Genomic DNA, 16942 nt, shown 5'->3' with positions numbered 1-16942 from the left:
ACTGTGTTCCGGCCGGGGCGAAAGAGCAAGACTCCGTCTCAAAAAGAAAAAAAAAAACCTGACGCTCAGTGTGTGTTGTTGTTAGACGTATCCCTTGGTTGCCCCTTAGGCACCGCAAATTCCTAAATGTCCAAACCTAACTGATGTCTTATCCCTCTTCCAGGAAATCTCCTGTGATTACAGCCCCTTATCCATGGCCTCATCTTTCCCATCATCCAGGTTCAGAATCAGTCTTCTGAATCCTTCATTTCCCAATCAGCCTCTAAGTCCTGCTGATTTTATCTCCTCAGTGTATTTTTTCTTTTTCTTTTTTTTTTGAGACAGAGTCTCACCCTGTCTGCTCAGGCTGGAGTGCATTGGTGTGATCTCGGCTCAGTGCAACCTCCGCCTCCTGGGTTTAAGCGATTCACCTGCCTCAGCCCCCTGAGTAGCTGGGATTACAGGCGGGTGCCACCACTCCTGGCAAATTTTATTTTTTAGTAGAGATGGGGTTTCATTATGTTGGTCAGGCTGGTCTCAAACTCCTGACCTCAAGTGATTCGCCCGCCTCGGCCTCCCAAAGGGCTGGGATCACAGGCGTGAGTCACTGCGCCGGGTCTGCTCAGTGTATTTTTGAGTCCTCTGTCTTTCCTCAGTGAGCCCACTCCACTGTAGCTGTGGGACCTGCCCTGGCCTGGAGGGATAACAGATCTAGGATGTGGAACCTCTGGTGGTATGGACAGGGTGGTTTGGCGGGGACCCGTCACGGAGGTGGCCATGCATATCCTGCTGGTGAATAGCCACATATTCGCTAACCCTTAGGCTTCTTACCATCAGCTCTAGCTCTTGCATCCCTCTGGGTATGGCTGTTGGCTGGGCTCCCCGGGAGAGCAGTCCCTGGATCCATCAGCTGAGCCAGGGGGCCTTGCCCCGCAGCTCTAAGGCCAGCAGGAGGCATCTCACTGGAGTGGGGTCCCTGACAGACCTGGGTGGACCAGGGTGGACTTGGCTTTGGGCCAAGTAAGTCCATGCCTGGCCCCAAGGGCATGGGTGGCAGGCTGTGGCTACAGCGAGTGCCCTCATCCAGTGGGGCCCCCCGATCTTGCTGGGCTTCTCGGATGGGTGAGAACTCCTGGGAGGAGTCCCCAACACTCACACGAAGTGGGGGCGAGCCAGAGCCTCCAGTTTTCTTCCGGCCCTTGGCCAGCTCGGCAAAGGAGGTGACCCTCCTGGGTGGGGAGCTAGGCCCGGCTATGGCTGCAGGGCCCTCACTTAAGCGCACTGGGCAACTCAACATGCGTTCCAGTGAGCCCAGGCGGACAGGAGGGCTGCGCTCCAGGCTGCGATCATAGCTGCGGGAGCGCTGACGTCCAGTGCTGAGGTTGGGGGGTGAAGTATTCGTGTATACTTGCCCCTCAAGCACAGTGGGGCCCACAGCAGCTGCTGCCTCGCTGGAGGAACTCACTGCTTCTTGTTCCTCTGGCTGGACTTCTGGCTTCTGGAATAGGTAATACTCAGAGGGCTGGCTGGGGCCTGGGTCTGGGCCAGGGCCTGGTGGGGGACTTATCTTGGTGTGTTCCTCAGAGCAGCTGGTGATGGAAGAGCCAGCAGGGCTTGGGGATGATTGGGAGGACAGGTCACAGGTGACAAGTTTATAGTAATTTTGTGTGGCCACAACAAGACGGGCCTGGCTTTGGAAGCAGGCTGTGAGGTCAGCCACTGCTGGGCATGGCTCACAGTGTGGGCGGTAGGAGTTGCAGTTGGCATCAAGCTCAGGAGATGAGGCATGAGGGCAACCATAGCCCCCTTCCCTTCCTCCACTTTCAGGGTGATGGGACTCATAAGACATCTTAGACTCAGCTGGGGAGGGCTGCAGATCCAGGTAGAAGGCGCCAGGGTCTGAGTGGCTGCAGAAGGAAGAGTCGCTGCAGGACTGTGGGGCAGAGTTGAGATTGGCACGGGGAGTGCCATGCATCTTGTTGTAGAGGGTGCTGAAGGTGACCAGCACACCATCTGAACTGTTGCAGGAAGAGTCGCTCACGTAGCCCATGGACTGGTCAGCTGCCTCGGACTGACTGGATGTGCTACTGCAGCGGCAGTGCTGGGCCCCTGAGCCAGAGCATCCAGGGTTCCTTGGGGATTCATCTGAACTAAGCTTCCATTCCTGGTCAAAGGAAAAGCCAGAGGTATCGCTGGCTCCACCCCCGCTGCCACTCCCACCAGGTCCCCCACACTCATCCAGCTCCATAGTGTCTGCTTCCAGCTCTGGCCGGCAGCAGTGGCTGGCGCTGCACTGCTGGGTATCCAAGGTCGTCACTGGCTCCTGTTCCTGCCCTTCCACCACTCCAGCCCGACTGCGTGTTGCCCCCCATGGCCTGCCCACTCCGGGGCCAGATGGTGGCAGCTGGAAAGAGGATAGATGAAAGGTGGGCTGGCTAGTGCCATGCAGGTGGAAGGACTGCTGGGTGGCACTGTCACCAATGCTGTCATCATACAGGTCACCAAGTCCTGGCTCACCCACACCCTCCTGCAGCAAGAAGGGGTTGTGTCGTTTGGGGGCTCCAGGGCCTCTTCCATCCCGACTCCTACTCTTGGTGCTGTCTATAGACCGTGCAGTTCCTCCTGGAGCAGAGTGCAGGCTGCTGAACAGCAGAGAGTCAGCTTGTCCTAGGTCTTGATCAGGCTGGGTGATGCCCAGCTCAGGTGGGCAGAAGGGATTAGGTCTTGTGCTCCCACTACCTCCACCTGCTCCTCCACAGCACTGCCTGTCTGGGACCTGGCAGTGCACCAGGGGGATGTGATGAACGATGAGGGTCTCTCCAGTCAGCTTTGGGGGACTATCCATTCTGGAAAGTTCGAATAAGGGCTTCAACAGCACCAGACACTGTCCCTGGAGCCCAGTGGGGCAGAACACATTTCATCAGGAGAGCTTGGCACCTGGAGAGAGAGGGAAAGAAAGGGAACCTAATGTCACCTCCCTGGAAGTCAGGGGCATGCCCTTCCCTACAGCATTTTCAGATGGAGAAGAGCCCAGGAAGAGAAAAGGCTTGAGTCAAGATGGAGCTTGACCACACAGCCCAATAGGTGGGTGGGGACCTAACCATGCTTTCTGCATTGCACAGGTGCAGCACCTGAGGTCCCCCTTAATTTTAAGGTCACCATGCATCAAATTATGACAAAAGGCCAAGTCCTTCTAATGCCACATATGAAGGTTTGGGCAGTACTTTCCCCTTCTCTTTCAAGGACTATGTCCTTGGCAGTAACCAATGACTAGTCCTTAGCACAAAACAACTATGAATAATGACACAATTAAGAAAAAAACATCTAGGACGTCTAAGGCTTAGACACAGCTACAGCACACAAGTTTACAGATGAGGGAAAATCATGAATAATATGAACTCATAGCAATAAGCTGTAATTTTGCAAGAAGCATATTTTAAAATATACGGTATGATCTGACCAAGTGACTGTTATCTCTGATCCCCTTTCTCGTCCTATGAGCCCCAGAATATTTGTCCCTCTCTGATGACCGTGGGCTAAGTATCCTTACTATCCTCACTGCTGTACTAGAACTTCTTGAATGCAGAGACTGAGTTGGGCATTAGGGTGACTGCAAGTTATGACTGATGTCAACCTCTTCCTCCTCAATGGGGGTGGGGGGACCTAGTTTTATGTCTTTTGTATCATTCTAACACATCATAAGATAAACATGAAAGGCATAATACACTCTTAACATGTGTCTAGCTCAGGATAGACATCCTGAAGTGCCCAAATGCTGCCCAGTTTTAGCTTAGAACCTTCACTAATGGGATCCACTGGAAAGTCTTCTCATCCCAGTTTTACCTCTTATAGGCTAAAGCAAAGTTTTCTCTTGTTCAAGGTCTCCTGGTGCCAAGGACACAGAACCCATCCTGAGCTTCTCTGGTCTCTTGGCTGCACCATGGCAGTGTGGCCTGCTCAAGTTCTAGTTTGCTGTGTTTCCACGTTCAGGTTGCAACAGTCTTCATTCCCTTCGACTCCTCACATGTAATGTTCCAAATTCATTCATTTCCCTTCTTTTTTTATTCCTATTATTTCCTTTTCACTCACCTTGAGTCTAAATCCCCCAATGCCTTTCTCTTCATCATTTAACTGAATCCTTGACACCATCAATCTCTTAAAATTTAACTCATTTAGACCACAGGGTCCCAGCTCATGTGGAATGTGGTAAGGGCTGAGGCAAGTCACATATACTCAAGGACATGAACAAACAATGCATAAAAAATATGGCTAAGTATATGTATGAGGGACAAGGTATTAATATACAATTGTGTTAAATTTAAGCAGCAATTATTATTTACAATCTTGCTTCCTCCCCTCTTCTGAGAGGAAGGCAGGCTCCTCTGTTGAGCTTCCAAGCCTTTGTGTGTTTATTGGGCTAATGGGTAGAGATGTAGAAGGGCAGACATTAAGACAGTCTGAGCTACAAGATTAAGGGTTATAGAAGAAAACATAGGAGTAAATCTTTGTTATCTTGGATTAGGTGATGGTTTCTTAGATATGACACCAAAGGCACAAGTGACAAAAGAAAAAACATAAATTGGACTCGGTAAGAACCAAAACCTTTTGTGCTTCAAAGGATACCACCAAGAAAGTGAAAAGACAATCCATAAAATGGGAGAAAATATTTGCAACTCATACACCTGATAAAAGACTTCTAATCAGAATATATAAAGAACTCTTACAACTCAACAATAAGAAGACATTTGAAGCTGGGCACGGTGGCTCATGCCTGTAATCCTAACGCTTTGGGAGGAGGCGGGAGGATCACGAGGTCAGGAGATCGAGACTACCCTGGCCGACATGGTGAAATCCCGTCTTTACTAAAAATATAAAAATTAGCTGGGTGTGGTAGTGCATGCCTGTAATCCCAGCTACTTGGGAGGCTGAGGCAGGATAATCGCTTGAACCAGAGAGTCGGAGGTTGCAGTGAGCTGAGATCATGCCACAGCGCTCCAACCTGGCGAGAGAGTGAGACTCTGTCTCAAAAAGAAAAGAAGACATATGATCCAGTTTAAAACAGGGCAAACAGTATGAATAGGCATTTCTCTGAAGAAGACATACAAGTGGCTAACCAGCACATGAAAAGATGTTCAACATCATTAGTCATTAGAGTAATAAAAATTGCAACAAGATACTACTTCTCTCCATCTGGGATGGGTAAAATCACTGTTGAGTGATTTGGATTTTTAATTTTATTCTTTTTGCTTTAGCTGTATTTTCTAATTTGTACATAATAAATACCCATTTTTTGCAATTTTTAAGCAATTTTAAAAATTTAAGCAAATTTTTTTTTTTTTGAGACAGGTTCTCACTCCCAGGCTGGAGTGCAGTGGTGCGATCATGGCTCACTGCAGCCTCACCGTAGCCTCAGCCTCCTGAGTAGCTAGGACCACAGGCGTGTGCCACCACACCTGGCTAATTTTTGTATTTTTTGTAGAGATATGGTTTCTCCATGTTGCCAAGGCTGGTCTCGAACTCTTGGGCTCAAGTGATCCACCTGCCTTGGCCTTCCAAAGTGCTAGGATTACAGGTGTGAGCCACCATGCCGGGCCTAAACAATTTTTTTTCTTTGAGGGGGTTTCTCCTTTCATACATACTAGGTTTCCCCTGGAGTCCTGGCCATAATCTCGAAGCCTGGACTAAAAGGAGTATAGAGAACTTTCTTACGTACATAGCAGTAATTTTAGGGGTACTTATGGGTTGCAGCCATCACTGACCTTCAATGAGTACCTTTTCTTCCTTTTTAAAGCATTTTCAAGAGGCATTCACAAGTATCACATAAAAGAATGTATGATTCTGCCCACAAAACCATTACTAGGACATACATGCATTAATATGGAAAACCTGATGCACAGATACAGATTGCAGAAAGCTGACTCTAAATCAGAGATGAAGGACACATGAGCATGGGAGATGACGGAGCCCTTGGCTGGAGGGCACTAACAGTTGTAATGTAATGTTGACATATCTATCTCCCAGACTGGAGCACAGTTCCGAGGCTGGAGACTGCAATACAGTGAACTCTGTGCTTGAACACAGTAGGTGCCTGGTTATTTGTTGACTACTTCTCCCATTAAAAGAACCTGAGTTGTTAGTCTTTTTATGATTGAATTATAGGAGTTTTAACATTCTGGATACAAGTCCTCTGTCAAATAATATGTCTCATGAACATTTTCTCTCAGCCTGTGGCTTGTCTGTTTTCTTAACTGTGTTTTTTGATAGTTTTTAATTTATCAAATTTAAATTGACCAATTTATCAGTTTGTTTCTCTATGGTTAAATCTTTCTGTATCCTAAGAAATCTTTACCTGTCCTAAGATCATAAAGAAATGTACCTATGGTTTTCTTCTAAAAGCTGTATAGTTTTAGCTTTTACATTTAGGTTGTATTGAATCCTACTTTAACTGTCAAGCTCTTTCACTGATTGATTTCATTTTATTTTATACTTCTGTATCTCAGAGAAGATCTTATTCCTTTTTGATCTCCACACAACCAAGGGAAATGCCCAGCAATGGCTCCTCCATAGACGATTCCAATTCAGCCATCTAAGGGGAAGTTCTCCAGGCATCTCATGAGATTTTGTACTCATGCTTTGCCCACCCGGTTCACATTTACTTACAAGGCACTTTTTATGTATGTCATATCTTACTGATCCTTACATAAACTTACCAAAGGAGGCGGAGCCATCTTCATTTTCAAAAATAAGGAAATTTACACTCAGAAAAATGAAATGACTTGCCCAAGACCACTCAGTGAATAAATAACAGAATTAAGATGAGACTCAGGAATCCTAACTTTTGACCTTTTTTCTTGATCAGTTAAGAATATAATGAGAGTAGACCCAGCATGGGGGCTCACGCCTGTAATCCCAGCACTTTGGGAGGCCGAGGCAGGCGGACCATGAGGTCAAGAGATTGAGAACATCCTGGCCAACATGGTGAAACCCCGTCTCTACTACAAATACAAAAATTAGCTGGGTGTGGTGGCACGCTCCTGTAATCCCAGCTACTTGGGAGGTTGAGGCAGGAGAATCACTTGAACCCAAGAGGTGGAGTTTGCAGTGAGCTGAGATCGTGCCACTGCACTCCAACCTGGGTGACAGAGCGAGACTCCATCTTAAAAAAAAAAGAAAAAAAGAGTAAACTGTACATATGACACCACAGAGAACATTTACTGAGAGTGTATCTCAGGCTCCTTTCCTGGGAGTGACTTTTTCTACATCAAGACAAGTGGCCCATCCCCTCTAATGAAGGTGAAGAGAAAACACTGAGCTGGAAGAGCTCATTTCAGACTTTTTCTGCCCTGACTAAATGGAGAGACATGGAAGATGCGGATGGGGAAGAAACAGAGGATCCAGAATAAGAAGAAAGTTCTACGAGAGCCTCTTTCCTGGCCCTTGTCCCAAATGGGTATCTCTTGTCCTATTATAATACTATAAATGATCATTTATTCAATACTTATATGCCATTAATTTACATACATCATCTTTAAATGTACTGTAACATTTTTAAGTAGGCATAATCCTTCCCATTGTAAAGATGAGAAAACCAAAGCTTAGAGTGTATAAGTAGTTTGCCCATATTTACACATCTGAGATGGGATTCATTCCCAGGTCTGCCCAATTTGTAATTATTTCCACTACAATGGCCTTCCACAGAAAATGATTGGGGCCACACCCTCTTCCTAAAGTCCTTGCAATTACTCTGCTCCCAGAGCAGCTGCACCCTACCTGTCCTGGGTAGACCCACATTTCAGCCTCCATTTACGCAGGTTATGTCTATCTGCCTCTCTATTCTATGAACCTACAATCCCTTTCATACTGTCCCCAGGCTGTGATCACACTTGTCAATCTCACCTCCTGCCCCAGTTCCCAGCCCTCATCTCCCTGCCCCATACATAGTCTCAAGTCTCATTTTTCCCTGCTCTGTGGTTCACATTCCTAGACACTTCCTGGGAACAAATACACTCCCATAACTATCCAGTGTATTCCTCAACTATATATTTGCACAACATGGCACTACTGTCTCCTATTATCCTATGTTTTTGAACCCTCTACCAAGGTAGTTATTAGAAGTGGGAATTTTTTTACAATTATTTTTTACAGACAGAGTCTAGCTTTGTTGCTTAGGCTAGAGTGCAGTGATGCGATCATAGCTCACTGCACCTTGAACTCCTGGGCTCAAGTGATCCTCCCACCTCAGCCTCCTTAGTAGCTGGGACTACAGGTGCACACCACAATGCCTGGCTAATTTTTAAATTTTTTGTAGAGACAGGGTTTCACCATGTTGCCCAGGCTGGTCTCAACTCCTAGGCTCAAGTGATCCTCCCACCCCAGCCTCTCAAAGTGCTGGGATTACAGGTGTGGAAATGGGAATTTAGGGAACTCTTCCTACCTGCTCAGCAATGGAGCAACTCTGGGCAGGAAAACCCCAGAAAAAAGATTTCCTCTAGCTTTGGTCATCAATGTCTTTCTGCCAGTCATAGAACCCTTCCCTCTTTTTTGGCCTTCTGAATAAAGACGGGAAAGACAATGGTCTTCAATTGCTCTTCTCTAGCAATCTGACCTTGACTTGAGATCCTGATAAGATGCCTCTGTAGGGCTGATAACCCTTTTCCTGACTGGTCCTCTCCTGGGTAGGATCAAAGGGAGAAGGGCGGGAGGGTAGATTTGGGAGTGTTAGCTTACGCTTAGGTCTCTTCTTGAAGGCTTATTGTAACAGGTCAGGTGCCCTAGGCATTACAATGACTGTCCCTACCCCTGCCACACACTGTGGGGCACCCTGTTTTCTTACTCCATCCTTACCTGGAGCCTGGTGGCTCCCATAGCACCAGAAGATATGGTATGTGTGTCTATGTGCATGTATAGCTATGTGCATGTATGTATGTATGTATGTGTGTGTGGACAGAAAGGCTTCCCAGCCCCTTCTCTTGAAAGCTGCATGGATCCTTGCATGTTCTCCATCATAAACTTACAGTAGCTATAGGGGTGTCTCCTCCCATTAAGCCTTTGTTTCTAGATCTGACTCCCCCATCCCTGACCCATACTAGAAGCTTCATTAGAAATGCCCCAAAAGGAAGGATGCGATCTGCTTCTTGACAAAATAGCATAAATGGCATTAGCCCAAGCCTTGGCTTTTCCCCATCTCTGCACCATAGCCCAAATGTATGCATGGATGAGCTCGTCTAATGCTGTGCTCCCGCACATTCCCTTTATCCCCCCAGCACCGTCCCCCTCTCCCTTTTGGAAAGACAAAGCCAACCCTCAGAAGCCAGGGCCCAAATGTGCTGATCAGTATCCTAGCATCTCTGCCCTGCCCCTCCCCCAGCTCCCTGAGCCATACCTTTGTCAGGAGCCTTGAGCTGGACCCCTGATGTGTCTGTCCCTTTTGCACTCCGACCAAGCTCTACCTCGACAGTTCCAGCTGAGACACTGTTCCACGGGACCACACAGGGGAACTGGACCGATTTCCTAAGATCTGATTTCTGCTAATACAATGGCATCGTTGCTAATGCAGGGAGGCTGCGCAATCCCAGCCCCAGTCTCCGTGCTGCTGCCGCGGCTGCTGGTGATGCGGTGACGTTGCTGCTAAGGGAAGGGGGAAGGGAAAGGAGCAGGCAGGCCCACAGCACAGCCACTCAGCCTCCCTCCCTTCCAGTCCCTGTGGGCCCTTTAGCCTAGGGAAGGGGGAGGGTAGAGAAAGGAGCCAGCCACAGAGGGCAGTCAGTGCTGGAAGATGGAGAACTCTCAAGACAGCAAAGGAAAAATGGGGAGAGTTGTGTCTAGCTCCTCTTTTGTCCTTAGGCGTCTCAGGGAAGATGTCTGGGCAGAGCCTTGGAGCTTCCTTCCTTCTTTAGGCTCCTCCTTTTATATCTTAACCAGAAACCTCTCCCTCCTCTTTTTGCCCATTGTGAATGACTCTGTTTTCCAGCTTTTTCCTCTAACCAGGATTCCAGACTAGCCTCAGGGTGGGGCAGTCAGCCTGGGAGGGGATTCCTGAAGCCCAGAAGGGAGGCTGCAGGGACCAGTCACCATTCTGCCAGCAGTAACTTGAACTCAGTCCTGGTGGATGGCCCACGAGTCTTAGCACTGGCCTTCCTAGAGAGACAGGGTGCTAGGCAGGCTTCTGTACACTGGGGTGGTAAGTCTTAAGGACCTGGAGGCTGCAGGCCCTCTTCCTAACACGGTATTCAATTCAGTTCCCTGGGTCTTCAGAGGTCTACTCGCTGTGGCTGAAGTAGAACTGGCCCCTCTCACATACATCGGTTCTCAGTCAGTGCTCAGCTGGGTCCAGCTGGGTTTGTGTGGAGGCAGAATCCCTCTAGCTGGGCTGAGAGGCCAGGAAGCCTATCTTCCCAGGGAAAGGAAGGCAGGGGACAGTGGTCTCTCCTAGGCCAGAGAGAAATCTCAGTTCTGCTTGGAGACCTACAGAGTCCTCTGCTCCTTCCCTGCTCCACCCTCCTCAGGTTCTGGGCCAATTCTGTGGGAATAAGGAAAAAAGGAAGAAACTGCAGCTAGAGCCAGTTGTACAGGAAGTTGCGGTGAGGTCTCTGTCCACTTTGTGTCACTGCTCCCTGCTGCTACGCTTGAATACAGAGATAGTCTCAAGCAGGGGTTGGTCCCCAAACACTAGCCCTGCCTAGGGCTCCTCCCAAGGTGACTACTATCTGGACTCCACAGCCATGCCCTCGGATTTCAGGGCCTGAGAAAGAAGCCTTTGGAGAAACCACTGGCCAAGACCATAACAGCTATCCCTCAGGATCCGGAAGAGATGTAACTTCTTTTCCTTTCTTGTTTCTCCTATTCCCTATGACACCCATGTGTCCACTGACACCATGCTCAGCTGAGTCAATTGTAGAGAGAACAAAAACACACAAAGACACAAAGATCCATCTCCAGCCTTGACTTGTTTGAGCAGCCATGGCCCCTTGATCCTATAAAGCAGGGAACAGTGAGGAAGGGAAGGAAGGAGGGAGACTGCTGTTCCTAGCCAGCCACTGAAAGGTGAGGAAATGGTGTCACTCTGCCTTCCTCTTGCCTAGCTGATACAGAACACAAAGCACGGTTGGATAAGCATCTGTAGGTTAGGGCAAAGTTAATCTTCATGACCAAGCATTTGGAGTTCAAGCTTCTTACCATGAGAGCTCTGGGCCCAGGGTCTTTGACTCTGAAATTTCTGTGAGGCTAAGTCATGCATTGTGCTGGACAGCCAGTGTTTCCAGTTGCCTATGGAAGGTGGCAGCTCTCAGACCTCTAGTGCCTGGCTTAATTCACTACATCACAGACAACCTTGCCACTTACTTCCTAACCACTACTGCCAAAGATCTAGGGCTTTTGAGGAAAGATCAAATTATTTTCCACCCAGAAACAAAACACAAATACTGTTACATTATAAACCTCAACCACCTCCTAACTAGTCTCCCCACTTGTAATTTACTTTTTAGTACTACCAGATTCATCTCCCTAAAGCACCACCTTTCTTCAACATGCCACTCCTCCTGGCCATTTTAATGGTTTCTCATTACCCAGAGAATCAAGTTGAGCCTCCTCATTTTGGCTTTAGAGGTCATCCATCTCAGCTATCTACTCTTTTTTTTTTTTTTTTGAGTTTCACTCTTGTCATCCAGGCTGGAGTGCAGTGGCGTGATCTTGGCTCACTGCAACCTCCGTCTCCCGGGATCAAGTGATTCTCCTGTCTCAGCCTCCTGAGTAGCTGGGATTACAGGCACCCACCACCATGACCCGGCTAAGGTTTATATTTTTAGAAGAGATGGGGTTTTGCCATGTTGGCCAGGCTGGTTTTGAACTCCTGACCTCAGGTGATCCACGTGCCTCGGCCTCCCAAAGTACTGGGATTACAGGTGTGAGCCACCGTGCCCACCCTCGGCTGTCTACTCCACTCAACCTTGGTTTCCCATCATGCAATCCTTGAAACATGTTTCAGAAGATCATTTCCACTCTGCTGCATTTGTTCATTCAGACTCTCCTTCCTGTTACACTTGGCCCTGTTCAAAATTATCCAAACCTACCAGGCCCAGAGCAACTCCTCCATCAAGTCTCCTCTGATTACCCCAGAGCCAGAAATAATCTGTCCTCTGAACCAGTGGTTGCAGGTGGTTGATTTTACAGACAAGAAAACAACTTCCACAAAAAACAGGTGGATCAATATTGGATTGCCAACTTCTTTTTTTTTTTTTTTTGAGACGGAGTCTCGCTCTGTCGCCCAGGCTGGAGTGCAGTGGCCGGATCTCAGCTCACTGCAAGGCCAACTTCTTATATTGTCAAGTAGCATCATTACAAAACTTTACATCAATGATCATAACTTTATAAGAAAGAGCATACTGTACTTTTCTCATTGCATTGCATATTAATGGCGAACTTCATCAGCAACTAGAATCAGTCCCTGAGAAGTTTTGATTAAGTAAATCATGTCACTTAACATGGTTATTGTTCTTTTTTGCCTATCTGCCTTAACATCTCTTCTAGACTGCAAAGTTGGAGTTATAGTCATCTGTGCATCTCCATTATCCAGTATATAAGACAATATCATTTTTATTTTGTGTTTCCCATAAAACCTAGCATAGTGCTTGGCATTCAGAAGGTGTCTTATGCTTGGCATATGGAAGTCTTGTTGAACAAGAATAATCTAAAAAGAGATGCTCCTTGTGTGTAAATCAGAATAAGTGGTGGGTAGACTTGACTAAATAAGCTTGGAAGAGAAGACTGTTTTTCATGTGGGGAAAAAAAAATCTATTAAAAAGAAGCTTAGGCGGCCGGGCACAGTGGCTCACGCCTGTAATCCCAGCACTTTGGGAGGCCGAAGTGGCCCGATCACCTGAGGTCAGGAGTTCAAGACCAGCCTGGCCAACATGGTGAAACCTTATCTCTACTAAAAATACAAAAATTAGCTGGGTGTGGTGGTGGGCACCTGTAACCCCAGCTATTCGGGAGGCTGAGGCAGGAGAATCACTTGAACCCAGGAGGCGGAGGTTGCAGTGAGCCGAGATTGCACCACTGCACCTCAGCCTGGACAACAAGGGCGAGACTCCATATCTAAAAAAAAGAAGCTTAGGCAACAAAGAAGTAATTCTTCGTAACCTAGAGTTAGGCAACACATTCTTAGACATGATATAAAATATATAAGTGACAAAAGAAAAAAACAGAAAAACTTTGACTTCCTGCTGGCAAAATGAGAAAACAGAACAATAAATAAACTAGACTTCATAAAAATTTAAAACTTTTGTTCTTCAAAGGACACAATCAAGAGAGTCAAGGCCGGGCGCGGTGGCTCAAGCCTGTAATCCCAGCACTTTGGGAGGCCGAGACGGGCGGATCATGAGGTCAGGAGATCGAGACCATCCTGGCTAACAAGGTGAAACCCCGTCTCTACTAAAAAATACAAAAAACTAGCCAGGCGAGGTGACGGGCGCCTGTAGTCCCAGCTACTCAGGAGGCTGAGGCAGGAGAATGGCCTAAACCCGGGAGGCGGAGCTTGCAGTGAGCTGAGATCCGGCCACTGCACTCCAGCCAGGGCAACAGAGTTAGACTCCGTCTCAAAAAAAAAAAAAAAAAAAAAAAGTCAAAAGACAACCCACAGAATGTGAGAAAATTTGCAGATCATATATCTGATAAGGGACTTCTGTCCAGAATATAATTCAAAACACTTACAACTCAGTTGTAAAAAGACAAATAATCAAATTTTTAAATCGGGAAAGGGGGCCGGGCATGGTGGCTCACACTTGTAATCCCAGAGCTTTGGGAGGCCAAGGCAGGCAGATCACTTGAGGTCAGGAGTTCAAGACCAGCTTGGCGAACGTTGTGAAACCCGTAAAAATTAGCTGGGTGTGATGGTGCATACCTGTAATCCTAGCTACTTGGGAGGCTAAGGCACAAGAGGTGCTTGAACCTGGGAGGCAGAGGTTGCAGTGAGCTAAGATTGCACTCCTGCACTCCAGCCTGGGTGACAGAGTGAGAACCTGTCTCAAAAAAATAAATAAGTAAATAAATAAAAATGGGCAAAGGATTTGTGTGTATGTGTGTGTATTATTTGTAGAGATGGGGGTCTCACTATGTTGCCCAGACTGGTCCAAAACTCCTGAGCTCAAGTGATCCTCCTGCTTCGGCCTCCCAAAGTACTGGGATTACAGGCATGAGCCACCATGCCTGGCTGGGCAAAGGATTTGAATAAACATTTCCCCGAAGAAGACACACAAATGGTCAACAAGTACTTATATAAACAAATGCTTAACATCATTAATCATTAGGCAGTACAAATCAAAACTAAAGTGAGATACTACTTGACCCCACTAGAATGGCTAAAATAAAAAAAGGCAAGCAGTCACACATGTTGACAATGATGTGTAGAAATTGAACTCTCACACATTGCTGAGGGCACTGTAAAATGGCGCAACCACTTTGGAAAACAGTTCTGGCAGTTTCTCAAAAAGTTAAAGAGTTACCATATGACCCCAGCAATTCTGCTTCTAGGTGTATACCTACAAGAAACAAAAAACATCCACACAGAAGCTTGTATATGAGTATTCCTAGTAGTATTATTCGTAATAGTCAAAAACTAGGAGCAAAGCAACCAAAATGTTCATCAACAGAAGGGATAAATAAAAGGTGGTACACACAATGAATTAATTCAACAATAAAAGGGAATGAAGTCCTGATAAGTGCTCCAACATGGATGAACCTTGAAAACATGCTTGGTGAAAGAAGAAACACAGAAAGTCACATATTGTTTCATTCCATTTACATGATATGTCCAGACAAGGCAAATCTATAGAGACGAAAAGTAGATCAGTGGCTGCCAGAGGCTGGAGAGGCAGAGAGATGGGGAGTGCCTGCTAATGGGTGTGGGGTTTCTTTTGGGAATGATGAAATGTTCCAAAATTAGACTACAGTCATAGTTGCACAACTCTGTGAATATACTAAAACAATTGAATTGTATACTTTAAATGGTGAAATGTAGATATGTCAATTATATTTCAATAAAGCTGTTAAAAACAGTGGCAGCTGCTGTAGGAGCTTGAGTGGTATTGCTCAGATCCACAGAGGCCAAAGTCTTTGAGAACCCCATAACGGGGTATGGGTGAGAGGTGGAATGTCAGGGTACCAGAAAGCAGAGGATATCACTGCACGTCAATCCAAGGACATCAGAGTCAGATAGTCCTCTCTTTCTTTTTTCAACACCAAATTCTTTTTTTTTTTTTTTTTTTTTTTTGAGTCTCGCTCTGTCACCCAGGCTGGAGTGCAGTGGCGTGATCTCGGCTCACTGCAACCTCCGCCTCCTGGGTTCAAGCGATTCTCGTGCCTCAGCCTCTTGAGTAGCTGGAATTACAGGCATGCGCCACTATGCTTGGCTATTTTTTGTATTTTTTAGTAGAGATGGGGTTTCGCCATGTTGCCCAGGCTGGTCTCGAACTCCTGAGCTTAAGCAATCTGCTTGCCTAGGCTTCCCAAAGTGCTAGGATTACAGGTGTGAGCCACCACACCCAGCCTTGACACCAAAATTCCTTAACAAATGGACTCTTAAAATTCTCTCTCTACTCTCTCCTTCATCGTTTCTTAACCACCAGAAATCTTTTTTCTTACAACATTTGAGCTGTGTGAAGCAGTTATAATTTTTTAACTTATAATATTGGAATCATCTGACACTATCAGCAGTCATCCTTTCCTATTCAACTCCTCTTTCCCTTTGGCTTTTCTTTTCTTTTGAGACATTTAAGACAGTTTCGCTCTGTCACCCAGGCTGGAGTGCAGTGGCTGATCCTGGTTCACTGTAACCTCCACCTCCCAGGTTAAAGTGATTCTCGTTCCTCAGCCTCCCAAGTAGCTGGCATTACAGGTGCATACCACCACAGCCAGCTATATTTTTGTGGTTTTGGTAGAGACAGGGTTTCTTATAACATTTAAACATTATCCTTCATGAATGAGATATCTGAGATTATAGGCACGTGCCATCATGCCGGCCCCTTTTGGCTTCTGTAAACCAATCCTCCTAGTTCTGCTTCTTAGATAATTCCTTCTTCGTTGTTTAGTAAAACAATACCGGGCCCATATTTATTTTTATTATTATTATTATTATTTTTTTTGAGACGGAGTCTCGCGCTGTCACCCAGGCTGGAGTGCAGTGGCCGGATCTCAGCTCACTGCAAGCTCCGCCTCCCGGGTTCACGCCATTCTCCTGCCTCCGCCTCCCGAGAAGCTGGGACTACAGGCGTCTGCCACCTCGGCCGGCTAGTTTTTTGTATTTTTTTAGTAGAGACGGGGTTTCACCGTGTTAACCAGGATGGTCTCGATCTCCTGACCTCGTGATCCGCCCGTCTCGGCCTCCCAAAGTGCTGGGATTACAGGCTTGAGCCACCGCGCCCGGCCTCCGGGCCCATATTTAAATGCAAATTTACAGCAAGGTTCAGATCTGAAGTCTTTTCAATCTGAACAGTCTTTAGTATTTCCCATTATCTTTGCTGTTGATTTCCAAATCTTATATTCTTCCTGAACTTCCAGAATCAAATCTCCAATAGGCTATCAGATACTCACTATTACCTCAAATTCAACACATCTAAAACCAAATCAATTTTTAAAATTTCAAATTAGGTCTCTTTGGACTGCCTGTACTTGAAAATAAAAGAGTCATCTGGACTCTCTTTACATTCAGACAATTACCAAGTCATGCTGAGTCTTCCTTCCAATATTTCGGGCATTAACTTAATAATTTCTTTCTTTTTTTTTTTTTTTTTGAGACAGAGTCTTGCTCTGTTGCCCAGGCTGGAGTGCAGTGGCACGATCTCTGCTCACTGCAAGCTCCTTCTCCTGGGTTCACGCCATTCTCCTGCCTCAGCCTCCTGAGTAGCTGGGACTACAGGCGCCCGCCACCACACCTGGCTAATTTTTTTGTATTTTAGTAGAGACGGGGTTT

The 16942-nt window shown here is 46.7% G+C and overlaps 1 protein-coding gene across 3 annotated transcripts in view; it reads right to left on the bottom strand.

The window, feature by feature from the left end:
• The window catches only part of LOC105485721 (RUN and SH3 domain containing 2), a 70236-nt gene that overhangs the window by 12643 nt on the left and 40651 nt on the right, over positions 1-16942 (bottom strand). For 2 of the 3 annotated variants that reach the window (XM_071077971.1, XM_071077972.1), the window contains one exon: positions 811-2916. In XM_071077971.1, the coding sequence (XP_070934072.1) occupies positions 811-2824 (2014 nt within the window). In that variant the 5' untranslated portion in view covers positions 2825-2916. Of the gene's footprint in view, positions 1-810; positions 2917-9361; positions 10499-16942 lie in introns of those variants that run through there. The other variant, XM_071077970.1, reaches the window with a different exon arrangement.

This window comes from Macaca nemestrina, chromosome 14 (assembly GCF_043159975.1).
Source record: "Macaca nemestrina isolate mMacNem1 chromosome 14, mMacNem.hap1, whole genome shotgun sequence".
NCBI classification, from domain to species: domain Eukaryota; kingdom Metazoa; phylum Chordata; class Mammalia; order Primates; family Cercopithecidae; genus Macaca; species Macaca nemestrina.
This window is presented reverse-complemented; position numbering and strand designations above follow the sequence as displayed.